At 36.6% G+C, this 18,438-nt stretch overlaps 2 protein-coding genes across 2 annotated transcripts; both read left to right on the top strand.

Annotated features, from left to right (window-relative positions):
* The first annotated feature begins 22 nt into the window (after positions 1 to 22).
* On the top strand, positions 23 to 4,711 carry zgc:110269 (probable flap endonuclease 1 homolog). Its single transcript, XM_058759325.1, has 11 exons — positions 23 to 226; positions 1,064 to 1,139; positions 1,276 to 1,378; positions 1,472 to 1,526; positions 1,984 to 2,045; positions 2,149 to 2,285; positions 3,187 to 3,247; positions 3,527 to 3,658; positions 3,928 to 4,073; positions 4,224 to 4,365; positions 4,446 to 4,711. Exons 1-11 carry the CDS (start codon positions 145 to 147, stop codon positions 4,500 to 4,502), a joined length of 1,053 nt encoding a protein of 350 aa, XP_058615308.1. The 5' UTR covers positions 23 to 144; the 3' UTR covers positions 4,503 to 4,711.
* A 1,200-nt stretch (positions 4,712 to 5,911) lies between these two features.
* agfg1b (ArfGAP with FG repeats 1b) lies at positions 5,912 to 17,981 on the top strand. Its single transcript, XM_058759248.1, has 12 exons — positions 5,912 to 6,234; positions 7,971 to 8,064; positions 8,160 to 8,275; positions 9,315 to 9,459; positions 9,583 to 9,739; positions 10,272 to 10,388; positions 11,587 to 11,728; positions 11,837 to 11,913; positions 11,995 to 12,090; positions 12,202 to 12,354; positions 12,622 to 12,710; positions 17,002 to 17,981. Exons 1-12 carry the CDS (start codon positions 6,068 to 6,070, stop codon positions 17,059 to 17,061), a joined length of 1,413 nt encoding a protein of 470 aa, XP_058615231.1. The 5' UTR covers positions 5,912 to 6,067; the 3' UTR covers positions 17,062 to 17,981.
* Positions 17,982 to 18,438: the final 457 nt, after the last annotated feature.

The raw sequence follows: 18,438 nt of genomic DNA, 5'->3' as shown, positions 1-18,438 counted from the left end.
AAGTCGCGGTGGCCTATCAACGCTCTGTTACCTCGGCAACCGCTCGAGAGCTATAGCACCATGCGGAAATGAAGCTGTGTGATGAAAGACAATAACAACTGTCCTACATGCGCGATTTAAAGTCAAAAACGGTTTTAATTTAATATGGGGATTACAAAGTTAGCGAATCTAATTCATTTTGACGCGCCAGCGTCTAAGCGCAACAAAGAGATCGACGATTATTCTGGTAAGATCAGTGTATCGTTGTTAAAAATGTAAGAGAACAGCCAATTGGTCATAAGCAAAGGAAATTAATTAATACATCCAATAATCTGTTAAACCGCACCGAAAGAAGAGAAAACAGTAAGAAAAACCACTGACAGGTGGAAAATGTATCTCGAATCTATTCTTCAGAGTACTAGCTTTCTTTATGCTTTTTCTATTCTAAGGTTACTTGCTTTCTTTTGTTATGTGTGTATATATATATATATATATATATATATATATATATATATATATATATATATGTGTGTGTGTGTGTGTGTGTGTGTGTGTGTGTTAGTGCTGTCAAACTATTAATCGCATCCAAAATAAAAGTTTTTATTTACATAATATATGAGTATATATAAATACACACATATACAGTATATATTTTGAAAATATTTACATGTCTATATTTATATTCATATAATTTATATCAGAAATAAATATATTTAATATATAAAAATAACATATTTTTCAAAAATATATACATGTATGTGTGTGTGTTTATATATACATAATAAATATACACAGTACACATAAATATATTATGTAAACAAAAACTTTTATTTTGGATGCAATTCATCGCGATTAATCGTTTGACAGCATTAGTATATATGTGTGTGTGTGTGTGTGTGTGTGTGTGGACTTGTCATAGCACTTGCATATTATTGCTCTTTTGTTAGTTTTGATTGCTTCTATTGTCCTCATTTGTAAGTCACTTTGGATAAAAACGTCTGCTAAATGAATAAATGTAAATCTTTTTGTTAAATCTTTTTTATTTGCATAAAACTGTACAAATGATCATGTATCTGTGATTTAGGAAAGATAATTGCACTGGATACATCTATTGTGGTGAATCAGTTTCGCTCAGCTCTCCCCAGTCATCTGAAGCTAAGGTCAGTTCAGCGTAAAGTATTATTCAGTCATTGAGTTTGTTCAAATACATTAAAATCGGTGTCTCTTCTCTTCTGTAAATATTATAGTGATATTATAAGTTTTGTTATCTTATAATATGAACATGTGATATTGCAGCCCTCTCACAGGCTTGTTTTACCGGACTCTTACTTTCCTGGAGCACGACATCAAGCCTGTCTTTGTACTTGATGGCAGACCACCCAATCAAAAGAGAGCTGTGGTGAGATGTGTACTAATACAATTATTTAGTAATTATATACATATAATAATTTTGTAATCATTTTGAATGTAATAATAATTTTAATCCCTCTAGCTGGAGAAAAGAGCTCAAAGCACAGGCTGGAACAGTTTACAGAGCTCCAACACAGGTGTGTGCACTGCAGTTGTATTGTAAATGTATAAATTGTATTTTAATAGGTTTTTAAATGTAATTTATTCCTTTGATTGTAAAGCTTCATTTTCAGCAGCTATTACTCCAATCATCAGCGTCACATGATCCTTCAGAAATCATTCTAATATGCTGCTCATGAAACATTTCTTGTTATTACCAGTGTCGAAAACAGTTGGGCTGCTTAATATGTTTGTGAAAAGTAATACTTTTTCATGAATCTTGAATAGAAAGAATAGCATTTATTTGACGTTGAAATCTTTTGCGACATTATAAATGCCTTTTCTGTCATTAAAAGTATTCTTTCTTCCAAAATATTATTATAACTGTGTTGTATTGTTTCACACTGTTTCAGCTAATCATTATAGTGTTATCATTATTATCATTATTAGTGTGCTGGTGAATATGACATTTATGTACCCTGTTTTGCACTTTAGTGTCCAACTTTAAACAGGACTGCCTGCGTCTCCTGCAGCTCATGGGTGTGCCATGCATCAAGGTATTTTAATTTAGTTAGATTTATACAAATAAATCCTCACTCATGTTAATTTGAGAGGTTCTTGTTTGATTTATTTTTACTTTCTCATCACCATGAATGTCAGGCTCCAGGTGAAGCAGAGGCGCTGTGTGCCCACCTGGTCAAAGTAGGCACAGTTAATGCTGTAGCTTCAGAGGACATGGACACTCTGGCGTTTGGAGGGACTGTTCTGCTCCGCCAGCTCAATGCAAAGAAAGACAGGTGAAAAAGTAGTCTGACTGTAGATCTTGCCGGAGAATATTAGCAATGATATTGTTTTAGTATCATGCTTTGGTTACTCTTTATTTTAAGGTGTCCTTGTTACAGTGTATTTACACATTTTAGTACTGAGTAATATTAATTAACTACATGCGATTACTACATGGTTAGGGTTAGGATTAGGGTTTGGATGCGGGTTATTTGCGTTTAATAATGCATAAATTATTGTTATTATTATAGTAGGTATATGTAACGTGTAACAAGGACACCTTAAAAATAAAGTGCTACCCATGCTTTTTTTTTTTTTACATACAGCTACAAATTACAGATATTTGCTATGGCTTTCTTACAAGTATACCCAAAATAGTACATGACAGATGGATGAATATATACAAAAATAATATAGATGAATAAATGAACAAAGATTTATGCAAATATAAATATAAAACATAAGGCACGAATGGTGTGCAACATTTATTCCATCTACAGGCTGGCTCAAAGGATTTGTCCTCACAAGCTCCATTTTTAATTATATTATTATTAATATTAGTAATAATATTATTATGTATTAAAATATTAATAATTAATATTTTATTAGTGATGTTAATCATTACTATTAAGCTTATTGTTTTTATCATATCACCTTTTGCAAACCAAATTATTTGTTACAAATTTTACATAATACATTTATTATTTAATGCTGAGTTATGTAATATTGAATATATACATTTACAGAATTACAGGCATTAATAGTAATTTCTACACATATTTGGAAAGGCATGTTTCCTGACATGTTAAATTGACATAGAGATAAAAGACCTCTTTATTAATGACCTTCTGTTTAATTACAGCAATATTTACAGCAATAACTGTCATGGATGTCTTTAAATCTTTTCTTTCATAGTGAGGTCACAGAGTACTCCTTACCAAAGCTGTTGGAAGCTCTACAGCTGACATATAAAGAGGTATTTTCAATGTCTTTCTTTCTTTTTACTAGATTGCTTACTCTTGTTCTGTATTTTTGAAACAAATCACAGTGCCTGAATGTCAATAGCTGCTAATATACATATCTAAAATGTCTTGATGTAATTGGCAGAACTTCTGAACATAGTAGTTGTAATTTAATTTTGATTTTGAGTACCATTAGATTAGATGGTTATTGTTATAACCAAAAAATCAAAAGAACAGGAGTTTTAATAATGTGTCTTGATTTGCTTAATTTTCTTTCTGTGTCTCTTTCATAGTTTGTTGACCTGTGTATCTTGCTGGGCTGTGACTACTGCAAAAAGATTGAGGGTCTTGGGCCGAGACGAGCACTGAAGCTTATTAAACAACATCATACAATAGAGGGTGTGATGGAACATGTCAACAGAAAGGTGCTTGTTCAGAAAGCCAAAGAAATCAAGCAGTGCTATAGTTGCCAATAAACAGGAATTGTGATCGTCTTTTGTGGTCTATTGTGATTTCATTGTGACTTTAGAAGGCAACATTTTGATAGTTTTGTTATCACTTATTCACCCTCATGTGCATTTAAAACAACATGATATTGTTTCTTCTGTGGAACACAAAAATAGATGTTCAGAAGAATGTTCATACATCAAATCAAATTTATATAAAAGGCAGCTTTTCCTGTCAATTCTTCCAGACACATCCCATCCCTCCAAACTGGCAGTACAAGGATGCCCGCAAGCTGTTTTTTGAAACTCCAAAAATCGACGATCCTGTCCTGGCCTGGAGTGAACCTGATGAAGAGGGCCTGGTACAGTTCCTGTGCAAAGAGAGGCCTTTGAAGTATGTCTCTAGTCATGTTCTAGTATTCAGTAATATCAGAGATTCTTTGATTGTTAAATGCTGAACCACCCCTGTTTTAAGGATTGTAATTATGTAATTATTTGCAAGTATGTATTTATCTGAGTATGTGAGCTTTTTCACTGTTTTAAGGGAAGAAAGGGTACGAGGACGCATGAAGAAGTTTCGCGAGTCTCTCTCAAAGAGAAGAAAGCAGAGGGAGGTGGATGAAAAAATGGGCCAAACTAGACAGTCACGTCTTGAAGATTTTTTTCCTGCAACACGGAAGAGAAAGGTCAGATATTAATTAAGAAGTCTTGTAAATTGATTACTTGCTTGAACATTGTAACAAACAATCTTGTCTTCCTTATCTAGGCTGAGTCTGCAGCTGTGGAAGCATCCAGTGGGAGAAAGCGATCAAAAATGAAATAAGAAGGACCCTTTTGAATCATGAATCTTAAAATATGGATCAAACCATCATGTGGACCGGAGAGTCAAAAGGATAATGGCATGGATCTGTTTTAGATGCTTATTTTTACTGAGGTTTTATTTTGTTCAAAGGCAATATTATGTAAAACCAGTGCCAAGAAAATAAATATTTTTAATGTTTATGTATCATGTAGCCTACAAAAAAATGTTCTGGAACCTGTATTTAATTACAGTAAACTTATTTTTATTTCTAAAAGTATACTGTCTTTCATTGTTGCAGTAGTAGTGTGGTTTGTGTTGAAAGTAATAGTTCAGCCCAACATGAAAATTAGCTGAAAATGTCCTCACCCACAGGCTATCTAAAATGTAAATTAGTTTGTTTCCTTGTCAGAACAGAAATTTACAGTAGCATTACATCGGTTGGATCAGTGGATCCTCTGCAGTGAATGGGTGCCATCAGAATGAGAGTAGATTATCACAATAATCAACACCAGTCAATCTTTTCAAGTGAAAAGCTGCATGTTTACAAGTAACTAATCCATCATTAAAGCATTTTAACTTTAAACTGTTGCTTCTGGACAAAATATGAGTCCATAACCTATAAACAGTAACACTTATTAGACAGTATAGTAACACTTGTAGACAGAGTACAGTTGGAACAATTTCTCACAAAAGCTATTTTCATATTATATTTCTTTTATTTATCAAATTAAGAAATTATGATCAATAACATATAAATAGTTCATATCTTTTTAGTTCATAAAGACTTTGTTCCAATTGTACCATTGTTGAGTACAGTTGAAACATCTTTACTGCTCTAAAGTAGCTTCAATCTCATTTCACGTGTTAATTTGATACCATTCTACAAAATATTTCAGTTTTGCATTTTATTTCTGTTCTTCGTAATAGGCTATACGACCTATAATTTGCTATTTACTAGCAGAACATTAAATCACTGAACAATTAGTATTTTAAGTGTTCAAATTAGAATTTTTAAAATGCTGAACAACTTTAAATGTACAAAAAAAAAATATTTAGAAAACTAAAAACCAGCTCATTGTACAACAAAGAGAGTAACTCACTCACTCATTCACATAGGCCTACTTATTAATCAACTTATTCTTAACTCTGGTGTCAGATGCAGTTTGTGCTTTATGTTTGTATATATTTGTATTTGATACATCCACAAACTACAAAGTACCAACTAAGGAACTGTCATGTTTCTTAGACAGGATACCATGGATTTTCTGCTCTCTTATAGTTGAATTGTTTTCAAAGTACATTTGAGTACCATGTGAATAACATGGCAATCATTTAAGGAGTTTTCTACGGTGTTTTTTGAACTTGTGCCAGCAGAGGCGTTTCTCTCCGGTGCAGTAGGTGGCAGTATTGACATATACAGCCTCTGGTGCTCCACATCAGTCCAGTGAAGAACCAGACGTTTATGGCTATTCCTGGCTGTCCTATGTGGAACGATTTTCCAGCGCTGCCGGGCGTGTTTATGCACTAGATTTACCAATAACTCTCAGCTCCACCTGCCCTAGACTCGACAGCTTTATTATTTCGTGATGGCGGCGAGTGCCAAACGAAAACAGGAGGAGAAACACTTGAAGATGCTTCGGGAGATGACCAGCCTGCCTCCCAATAGGAAATGCTTTGATTGCGATCAGCGCGGCCCGACCTACGCCAACATGACAGTGGGCTCGTTTGTGTGCACCACCTGTTCCGGGATACTGTAAGTTTTTAACGAGGCCCCTCATATTCACACAGATGGTGTATAAACTTGTTGTTTTTCCCCAAGAGTCTGTACAGGCAGACGCCTAACAACCCCTCCCATCTGAGAGATCATCTGCAGAATGTGTCCCAGCTGCCTTTCTAACATCATCATAACATCAGCTTTCACAAAAATAGCACGAGATTCAGGGCCAGAGCAGTCGAACTTTTCAAAAAAGACAGGCTCCTCTTCAAATAAGACAGTGTGACGTTGGTGCTAGTTGTGAGTGTGTGTTCAGAAAGTATTGTAGCAACGTGTGACACCCATGTTTAAACACTACAGCTGCTTGTGCATAGATTATGTTGATAACTGGATGAACTGAAGAAAATGTGAGTGGTTTTGAACTTACAGACAATGCCACATGTGAAAATGTCTGTATGATATTGTGATGCTGAGTTTGGGGCCCCTGTCAGTGCACATGGGCTCTTAGCACACTAGCGAGTCAGAAGAGCCATTTTGGTGCTGAGATACAACTATTATCTTCTTGGGGCTCCACACAGAGGTCCTATCTAGGGTACTAAGACAAAAAAGCCACCTTCAATGTCAGTGTCTTCATGAAATTCTGGTGCAGTGATGTGACTAAATAAGACAGGGGCCCACAGATGGCTTTGGGGCTCCACGCAGATCGTCAGTTTAGGGTCCTAAGTTAAAAGAGCCCACCCCCCGATGTCAGTGTCTTTATGACATTCTGTTGCCGAGATATGACTAAATATGAAAGGGGCCCACAAGGGTCTCCATGGGACCCCAGAGGGCTTTGGGGCTCCACCCAGGGCCCCAATCTAGGGTCCTAAGACAAAAAAAAGCCACCCTCAATGTCAGTGTCTTTATGATATTCTGGTGCAGTGATGTGACTAAATAAGACAGGGGCCCCCAGAGGGTTTTGGGGCTCCACGCAGGGCCTCAGTTCAGTGTCCTAAGTCAAAAGAGCCACCATTGTGCACAGTGTCTTTATGACATTCTGGTGCAAGGATATGACTAAATATGACAGGGACCCACAAGAGCCTCTGAGGGCCTCCAAAGGGCTTTGGGGCTCCGCACTGAGCCTCAATTTACAATTCTAAGTCAAATAAGTCACCCCTGATTTAAGTGTCTTTGTGATATTCTGGTGCTGAGATACGACTAAATGGGACAGGGGCCCCCAGAGACCCCCAAACAAAGCCTGAGGGGTCATAACGGTGCTTAAGTACACCACTCGTGTCAAAAGAGCCCACCCTCATGGTTCATTTATGCAGCCTTGGCATGTTGCGATATTGATTTTATGGGGTCCTGGCTGATTGCTTGGCTCTACTTGGCTTCTTGTCACACTTTTCAATGCAAGGATATTTTTCTCCCATTTTTGTAAGAAATAATTTATTCATAATTAAAATGATTTCAAATGTATTTTACATGTTAATAGTATGTATAATTTAGTTATTAACTAACAATGCCAAAAATCAACAAATAATAATGCTAGATTTACAACAAAAATCGTAAGTCTGATCATTTAGAAACATCATAGAAAATCTCTTTTGGAAAAAAAAAAGAATATGTTTTGAGGGATCATTTGTGCTTGAAGTGCAAAGAAAGTTTGTCTAGAAGAATAACAAATATAAGCACCACTAATAATGTATGATTGGTAGAAGCAGGGCTCTAGAAGTTTAGTATTGTCTGTGCCGTGACCAATCTGTGATGTTTATGTCATTTGATTTGTACCCCAGACGAGGCCTCAACCCTCCACACAGAGTGAAGTCCATCTCTATGACAACTTTCACCCAACAGGAAATCGAGTTCTTACAAAAACACACCAATGAGGTACTACACGCTTTTACACAAAGGGCCCGTTACAATATATACACATACTGAGGTTCCTCTGAGTAGCCTCTCTGTTTTGTTTTTTTTGTGCTCAGGTCTGCAAGCACATCTGGCTGGGGTTGTATGATGACAAGAGCTCCGTGATCCCAGATTTCCGTGAACCTCAGAAAGTCAAAGAGTTTCTTCAGGAGAAATATGAGAAGAAAAGATGGTAAGAAGTCTCTGGTCAGATCCATCCTTCTTTTGTGTTGTGTGTTTTTGTGAAAGCTTTTTCTAAAAATGAATTTTAAAATAAAGGTTCATAAGATAAATTCTTCAGTAAATTCTGATGGAAACCCCAACATCCCCTGTGGAATCAGGAAACTACACTAAATTAACAAGGCTGTACTCTCTTGTCCCAATAAAGGGGAAAAAAATGGCACATTTTAGCAGGAACACTATATCTGCCATCCGACAGACCTGAAGAGCCATGGAGCAATTTTTAAGACAAAAAAATTGTAATAGAAAATATTGACTCCTAACCCATTTGCTGATTTACTGTTTATGAATTTAGAGTCAAATATTCCATGGAGACAAGCTGTAAATAGAAAAATTCCCATCCATAGCATGTTCACTACCATTCAAATGTTGGGTTTGTAGTAAATTAGCAAGTTACTTTTATTCTGCAATGATGCATTAAATTGATCAAACCTGAGAGTAAGGATATTTATAATGTTATAAAAAAATGTTTCAAATTCATCTTTTTTGTACTTTTTAATTCATAATTTTTTGCAAAATTATGAAATGGTACAACTGTTTACAGAAGTTTCCAAATCAGCATATTAGAATGATTTTTAGAATGAGTAATGACTGCTGGAAATTCAGCATTGACATCTCAGGAATAAATAAAATGTTCAAGTTATTAAAATAAAAAAATACTAATTAAATTATAACAATATTTCACAATGGTAATGTTTTACTGTATTTATAACAGTTAAATGCATCCTTGATGGGCATAAGAGAAAACGTTAAAAAACAAAATCTTACTGACTCCAAACTTTTGAATGGTAGTGTATGACTTTCTGCAAATTATGTTATGGAACAAAGCTCTTTAAGTCATGTTAACCAGTCTCAGACCTTATTTTACTCATAAATCAAAAACCTCTATTAAATAAACTCTTTAGAAAATCCCCAGGGTGCACGTGGCAAATTAGCCTTCCAGGTTGGCCTACAAATTGACAGATCTATTATTGTGCCACCATCATTTTCAGGTATGTTCCCCCAGAACAAGCCAAGGTGATCGCTTCTGTGCAGGCCTCAATATCTGGTTCATCTGCTAGCAGTACCAGTAGCACTCCAGAGGTTCTTCCCCAGCCCCTCAAAACCCTGCATCTTACCAAGACTCCATCCAACCAGGTAACGACAAACAACCACCTTTACCTTTGTACCTTCATTTGAAACCTCAAAACAGTCAGTTCTTCTTCGCAAAACCTTATGCCCTGTTTTCCTCTTCATGACTTCCCCGCGTTTCTCTCTCAGTCCCCAGTGACCATTCGTGTTCAGGCCCAGTCTGCAGGCCTGGAGAAGAAGTTTGACCTCCTCTCTGACTTGGGTGGAGATATTTTTGCTGCCCCTCAAGCTCAAACTGCCAGCTCCTCAAACTTTGCTAATTTTGCACATTTTAACAGGCCCTCAGGTAACCATTTTTAATAGATTGACAGCTCTAATTTATGTAAAAGGTGAAGAGCTTATTTAGATGCTGTGGCTGGTCACAAGTTCCTTTAATTATTTCACCACTATTAATCATTTTGTAGCTTTCTGTCATTCATTTAAAGGTAACGTTCGCCCAAAAATGAAAATGGTCTTTATTTGCTCGCCCTCATGCTGTTCCAATCCTGTATGGCTTGCTTTCTTCTAAGTAACACAAAAAATAATGTGGGGAAAATGATTTTCATTATAGGTAAAAACAGTTCATATGTGATATGAGAGTGGGTAAATGAAGACAGAATTTTCATTTTTGGATGAACAATCCTTTTAAATGTCACTGTTTGACATGTCATGATGTCAGCTATCCTACTCTACAACCATTTGTATACGATGTCATTCAGTTCACTGTTTTGCTTTTGGTTACCTTAAGTTATGTCAGAACCATGATTTCACACGGTCACTTAATTTTCCTCATCAGTCCTGTTCATTAATGTATTTTGTTCACCCTGTGCCGTCTGTAGCACAAAATAATTCCACCACAGACTTTGCCAACTTTGATTCCTTTGGAAGCGCCAGTGTACCGTCACATTTTGGCACATCACCCCCCTCAAAGCCTTCCCTTCAACAACCCCACACAGGTACCACACCCTACCCTACCCTATCCATTGTGTGTTATGCTCATGGGTATTTCCATTTCCTGGCATGGCTTTTACAGAATGTAGTCATCTAAAAGTCACATCTGTGCTGTTGTTGCTGTTGGCTTACTTTAACAGTAACCTGCCAGTCATTTAAGGAAGATGATGGGTCAGTGAATTGAATTTTTATTTTTTTTGTCTTCGTCTATTGATTTATTTAAAAATACATTCAAAATGCAGTTCATACATGGAATGACTTCAAACAGCTCTTCTCTAATGAGCATGGTTTTTTTTTTTTTTTGGTTTTTTTCATTTCTGAATTAAAATTCATTTTGGGGGCATGAAGTCAGAAATGACAGTATCAACAGCTGTCCTGATATCATAATTGCTTTACTGATTTTTAAAAAAGAATTATTATTTCTTCATTAAGTCTTGAAAAGAAAACTATATTAAGTAGTTTAACATAATTTTAACGTGAAATTTTCTAGGGGGAAAATAGTTAAACAAAACTGTATTAATAATTGGAAACTTTTGTTTGAACCACAAGTCATGTGGTGCAACCAAAGTACAGGGGTAAAAAATAAAATAATTAACAGAAATTAAGTATAAAATGGGAAAATATATCCTAGAGAGAACCCCTGCAGAACTGCGTGACAAGGCAAGGTTAATTCAGGTTGTAAATGTCATGTGGAGCAACTCGCATTAAAAGGTAAATTGTGTTAAGTATTATTTATATACTATTACAGTATTTATTAACATTTTGAACAACTTTTTTTTTCAGTCTTCATTTTAATTTGAGTCATTTTCGTTATGTGCTTTCCTTTTTATTATTTTGTTTTTATATTTCTAGGTAACTTTGTGTTTAAGTTTTTTAGTGTATTAGTTAATTGCCCAGGCAACAAGTTTTTTATGTTTTTGGTACAATATTTAATAGATATTAGATAATATTATTATTATTATTATTTAATAGTAAATATGTATTAATTTTTAATTGATGGTAATACCACGTCATTATCTTGAAAATGTATAAAAAGTATAAAAGCCATGATAACAAACCAACATGAATACAAAGAGTACATCCTTTATCAATATATCTTGGGTTTTTTTTATTGTGAAAACTGTTTTGTTGTTGACGCTTGCGTGTTTATTAATCCAATAAGACTTGAATAAATTTAGGCTAAAGATAATTTTTGCCATGCAGGTGGAGGCATATCCATACCTCCACTACCCAGTATGGCTCCTGCCCCGCCTCTGAGCAGTTTATCAACAGAGGACCGTTACGCTGCCCTGGCTGAGCTTGACAGTGCCCTCAGTTCAACAGTTACAACTGGAAGCGTACAAGCGTGAGAGATTACTGTATTACTTGCTGCACAATCCACCTTACTTTTTAGGCTTTAATCTTTTTTTGTGCGCTCATATATATCTTTTTATGTGTTCATGTGCTACAAAAGTGTGTTTGGAGGCGTTCCAGGAGCTGCTGCACCTCCAGCTCAGTCAGGACTACCTAACATGCAACAGGGTTTTGCAGGTGGAGCTTTTAAGATTCTTTTAAGTAAGTTAGTTTTAACATTTAATTTTTTACACTGACTCGACTCTTTTTATTGTGTAGCTGCCCCCTCCACAAACCCATTTGTGGCTGCTGGAATGGTTCAGGAGCCCATGTCCACAAATCCATTCCAAACCAACGGAAGAGCAGCAGCCTCAGGTAAAACCTAGCTTTGGTCGAGATCAGCATGCCCGTTATGTGTATGTCCATTTAAGGAATGAGCAGATGAAACATGCTACTCCTCCTCTGGTCTCCTTTTATTTACTTTAGCCTCATTTGGCACTGGCTCCATGAGCATGCCAGCTGGCTTTGGGAACACAACCAGTTACTGCCTGCCAACCAGTTTTAGTGGGACCTTCCAGCAGCAATTCCCTGGCCAAGGTCCCTTTCCCCCACCTGCAGCCTACCACCAACAGCCCAATGGTATGTGAGACTATATCTGTGTTTTTGTGAGTGTGAGGTGGCCCAATCCCCCAGTGGCTTATGCCTTTCTTTTATGCATACTCTTATAAGTCATGAGAAAGGCTTGGTTTGTATTTTATTAAGCTTCAGCTCTTTTTGCTTTTCGTGCTTTGATGTGAGTTTTGGTGTTGCATGTGATGGAGTAGCAGGTTCATGTGGTGCTTTAGCATTGTCTGTCAGTGTAATACATTAGCTCCATAGCCGTTCTTCTTTTATGGTCCTCCTCAGGGGGCTTTCCAGCCTACGGACAGGCCAAACCTATGGGCAACTATGGGCAGGCGGTCACAGGACCTGGCATCTCCAGTAACCCATTCATGGTAAGCAAGCCAGTGGCTTGGATGTAAATACAAAGTATGATAGACACTTTTTTTTTTTTAACAACTTTTTATTAAATTTTCTTCTGGGAACAGTAGTAAAAAACAAAAAGCAACTGTGCAAATTTAGAACCCACCCCAACCCTCAACAAAATAGTTTTTACAAGTATTTTAGAAAAGATGACAACATTAAAAGCTGAATGCCATAAATTTACAGTTTCCACATTAGATCTATGTATACGAGAAATTGAGAGTTCCATCGAGATAATGTCCAACAAATACACAGTCCAGGTTCGTCTGTCCATTGTGTGAGGAGGATTCCAACAGTTGACTAACAATTTTTTTTTGCTGCTGTGGAGCAGCTAACAATAAACATCTTTGTTGGACGGACAAGGTGAAGTCCCAAAAGTCATTCATGAAAAATGGCACGGAGTCAAACATATCTCAGTACCCAACAAATATAACGGGTCCTGTGAGAGCTGAGTCCAAAAAGGTCAGAGAGGCACTCCCAAAAAAAACAATGCGAAAATGTGCCTAAAGATCCTTGCGAAAAGAGATCACATCAGAGAAGATGATAGGTTCATATTCAGAAAAAAAAAAAGCTTGAGTGTGATTCCTTTGGTCCAGATCTATCTAGGATATTTGACATTACAGAATTCATATCTGCACCCAATACAATTTCAACAGAGAAAAAGTAGGGTCAGGAGTACAAGAGGCATAAACTGAAAGAAATACAATATTCCTATTCTCCACTATTGTTTTTATGTGTTGAATACTGTCTGTATCACAACTTTTATCTAAAATAGTAATATTTAAAGTCTTCCGCACCAATTTTAGGACACCCTTGGTTTTAGTATCCGAAGATGAGTGAGATACCACTTCATAAAACTTATTATTACACCTGCGTATATCCTCTTCTTTCAAATGGCATTCTTGAACTAACACTATATCAATCTTTCTTCTTCGCAAAAAATCCAGAAAACCTTTGCGTTTATGAGGGACATTTAGGCCATTAATATTACAACTCAGCATGTTAAGGTCAATCATGGGTATCGAACAGAATTACTGCATAAGAAGACAAAATACAAGTTTGAAAATAAAACCATTTGAGTCTACCATTAAACCACCCCCCAACCTTTCCCGTCACTATTAAAAAAAAAAACATAAATACATTCCCATGAACTATGGCAGATCAAACCAAGAACAAACCTTGATCTGCCAGCACCCCTTAATATGATCCGTGGCGTCAACAAAAACCTGCACATTACTGAAGCACCAGCACTGGCCCCATAGTCACATATTGACTAGGTAGTATCTCTATTTAAAAAAAGAAGGAAAGAGAGAGAAGGAATACAACTAAAACATAAATAAAATAACATCATAATCAGTAAACGATACTGTATGCACAATGAAAGCTTCTAGTAATTATTAATTAAGAAGTGAACATTAGAGTGAACAGTGAAAAACACAGTCACCTAACCATTTAGAGCAGGGGTCACCAAACTTGATCCTGGATCCTTGATCAACTTGCCTCGACACACCTGCCGGGAAGTTTCAAGTATACCTAGTATGAGCTTGATTAGCTGCTTCAGGTGTGTTTAATCAGGGTTGGAGCTAAACTCTGCAGGACACTGGCCCTCCAGGACCATGTCTGGTGACCCCTGATTTAGATCATCTCTTCCCCGATTAGATGGCAAATGTCCAGCTGAAGTTCACTGAGAGTTTGTGGATGAATGGGATCTCAGAAAAACTCTTGCTTCTTCTGGGGAGTATAGCATTTTAGGTTCACTTTGATTGAAGAAGAAAATTCTGGATGCCAGCTTCTCTCATTTCCTTTCTAACTGGTGCAAATGCACTTTTTCTTTTTGCGGTGACTGGAGAAAAATCTGGAAAGAAAGACAGCATTGCTCCGTCGGATGTTTCCACCGGGCGTGAAGTCTGGTGGCCCGCAAAATGAGCTTTCTGTCCGTGTACCGCAACAGTTTAAAGATGAAAACCTGTGGTTTAGCACGATTTGAGGAGAGCCTCGTGTATGCGCGATGCACTCGCTCCACTTCAATCTCTTTGCCTGCCAGAGACGGGAGCCACGTCGGCAGCGATCTTTTCAAAAAGCCCATAGGGTCGCCCTATAGGGAAGCCAACGGAGACAACTCCTGCCATTTCCGATTGTATGCCATCAGGGAAAGTATTATTAATGAATAAAACTTAAAATAAATGAAAAAAAATCTCCAAAAAGGGGCCAAACGTACGGAGCTCCACTCAAGTGCGACCAGGCTCACGAGCATGTCACGTCACTCTCTATGATAGACATTCTTTATTCATTGCTTTAAAATGGTGGTTCTCAACCTTTTGGACTCAAGGTCCCCCATAATCCAACACAATATTCAAAGGCCCCTCATAGGCCAACAAAATATTTAAAGACCCCCCATAATCCAATATAATATTTAAAGGGGTCATGAACTGCCTTTGTTTTTTATTGTGTACTGTGTACTCTGATCTCCACTTATAATGTCGTCAATATTTTTACATTAAAAAACATCATATTTTAGAAGTAATAGGCTATTTCCTGTCCTGATTTGACGCCCCTCTTCGGAGCGCTCTGTTTGAATAGGCGTGGCGGATTGTAGATCAGAAGGAAATCAATGCAAAGACTGTTTTTCCACAACCTGGCACTGCACAGCGTCTTGTATTCAGAACATCTTTGTCATTTGGTTTCTGCGTAGACCTGCGTTTGCCTCTCTTGTCATTTACCCACTATGTGCATGGATCGGTGAGCTGGGCTAAACAGGCAGTGATATAGAAGCAGGCGTTGATCATCTTCTGCGGAGGCGGGGTTTAGCCACACTATTAGATGATAGAGTGGCACTTTCCAAAAGCTGTCGTTTTTGGCAGACTGCCTTCAATATAAGCTGTTTTTAGACTACTGACAAAGTTTTGATTTCTGAAACTTACAGCATGTTTTTATAGCACAATGACCCCTTATATGTCAAAAGATTTTTGAATTTTGATTTCTCAGTTCATGACCCCTTTAAAGGCCTCCCAATATAAAGTAAGGTTTTCTTGTTACCTCAGCTGTAGTTTTGATGATAACTTTTTTTTGTTTAGGGAGCTGGGAGTTGTTGTGTTTGTGTTCTAAAACTTGTAAGAGCGGTGTTAAAAATAATCTATAGTTACTAACCTAAAATAAAGGAAAAATTAAAGAATAAAGAAATTAATTGGAAAAATAAGAAAACTCTATTTTTGTTTAAAACTGAAAAGCAGAAATAATGGTGATTAACCAAAAGGAGACAAAAGTAATCTTGAAGTTCAAAAATGCTTCTGTGAACTAAACCCTGGAACACAGACAGCGCACGCATATTAGGTTAGTTTTTTAATTTTGCCTTATAAATGCAACATTGTAACAATGTTGTCTCAAAAGTAACTGCAAAGTAAACAACCTCAACACTTTAATCTTCACTGCACTTTTTAGATGTCATTTTGTTGCCTCTGTTTTAAGTGAATTACCATTTGTGTTGCTGAAAACATTAGTCAAATTCTTGAGTCCCACATTCCACAAATTAAGGTACATTCAGTAGTAATAGCGATTCTATTAGCGATGCTATTATTATTATATGAATACACAATAATTAATTCTCTTACTTGATGAACAAAAGAGAAGTGACTTGGGTGTCTTACCACCTTGTGTATGCCATAGCCATATTTCCACTCGTTTGTTGTCTTTGTCTGCCTGTCTAATTTTCGAACGTAATGTTTGTGACAGATCCATTCACTATATTTGTTTTCATTTGTCCTTCAATTTGCACATTGTTTGTAGGTCAACATTGGGCAGGCAGTAGAATAATTTACCCCGATTAATTGAAGACATAATAACACAGATTTACATAATCAACAGATCAAAATCATTAGTGGCAGCCCTATAACATAATTAATTAAAATAATTGTAGAAAACTATTATGAGTACAACAAAAAAATTGACACATTAAATTGTCATTTGACACTTCACAAAAAGACAATTTATTTATTAATGTTTGAAATACTTTAAATTAGCACCAAACTACTGAGTGCACTTTTAATGCGTTAATGGCTGACTCTTTTCTGATATTAGGCTGCATTGAAGATGCTTAATGCAGTGGTTCCCAATTCCAATCCTGGCAAAGTCGAATTAGCTTTGAAAAGTAACAGTACTTCTAATGTGCTGGAGGACTGACGCTATGAATTACACCTTCAGAACAATGTTTCTTCATCAGCTCTGATGGTTACATTGTCTTGTCTTGTCTTGTCTTCTTCTCTTCAGGGCGGAGGTCCGGCGGGACCGTACCCCACAGGAAGTTCCTCCACAAACCCCTTTCTTTAAAGCGCTTTTTACGCCACATCTCAGCAGCGTCATGCACACATTCCACATCACCAATGCTCTAAAACATTATCTTCAAGAATCTGAAAGTATTCAGATTTTGTATTTACTGCACTGAGTCTTCGACATTTCTAGAGAAAGAGCTGTGGATACGCAGGTGACGGTCTTCCCCACCCATCTGTGTATTCTGGACAAAACTCCACGATTGTCCCTCCTCATTTATGCCTTCGACTCAATAAGTAATGTTTTATGCCTAGAAAGTAAGCTCCTTGTGCATATCAGCATTTGTAATCCTTTTAAAAACATGTTATTCACAAAGAGAAACTGTGACAGGACAGCAGAACACAATGGTGTCTAGGGATGCTGTGATTTAGCTGTACAAACAACTTCAGTTTGTCCTTCGCACCTGCTCTTGCAGAAATGTTTCGTTCTGTTGAGGCCAAAACACATTGTGAGGAATAGATGCCACTAATCGCCTCAAGGAGGTAAGAAAACATGGTTTGGATTAAAACCTGACACCTACTGTAAGGGCAGAGGAGCTCAGCACAAGCGGCTATGTAGATAAAGTAGGTGTCTACAGCACAAAAGGACCGAAGTAGATGTAAGTGGTAGATTTCGCTTTTCTATGATCTCCTCTCTGGGTCTCTATAGCTGCACCTTGGGAAATTGGCAGGTCTGACCTGCGGTGATCTCCGTCGATGGATTTTTGACATTACAGGTATACAAGTTAATGTGTACATATATAAATATATGTATAAAATATTAAATGATTTTTAACTACTGTGTTACATGCATCTGTTTGTGTGTGGGTTTTTACTGTACTTCACTGAAAATTGCTTGAGTTTTTAGGTTGTTCTAAATGATATGCATGGTTACAATGTTAATATCTCCCACCCTACACTGCTGGACAAAAGTTTGGAATATTTAAGAAATTGTTGTGTGGTTTTGAACGAAAAAGGTTTTACAAAACTCTTTGGCAGCACCACTGTTTTTAACATTTATAATAAAATGTCACACAGAAGACTGGAGTAATGGCTGCTGAAAATTCAGCTTTGCCAGACAGGAATAAATTATGTTTTAAAATACATTTAAAATAGAAAATGGAATTTTAAATTGTAATAATATTTCACAATATTACTGTTTTTATTTTTAAGTAATGCAGAGGTGAGCATTAGTGACATTTTTTAGTGACATTAAATTTTCTAAATTAATTGTTCTAATCTTTTAGCTGGCAGTGTAATTTCAAATAGGATCATAAATGATAGCAAAGAAGAGAAAAAGATTTAATGCTGAAAAATCAGATTCATCTTAGGCTGCGTTTACACATTAAAATTAAAACTAACATTACTGGAGCAAATAAAAAGCATATGGAGCTAATGA

This window comes from Onychostoma macrolepis, chromosome 02, assembly GCF_012432095.1.
Source record: "Onychostoma macrolepis isolate SWU-2019 chromosome 02, ASM1243209v1, whole genome shotgun sequence".
NCBI classification, from domain to species: Eukaryota; Metazoa; Chordata; class Actinopteri; order Cypriniformes; family Cyprinidae; genus Onychostoma; species Onychostoma macrolepis.
The sequence above is the reverse complement of the archived record's forward strand: the minus strand, read 5'-3'. Positions and strand labels throughout refer to the sequence as shown.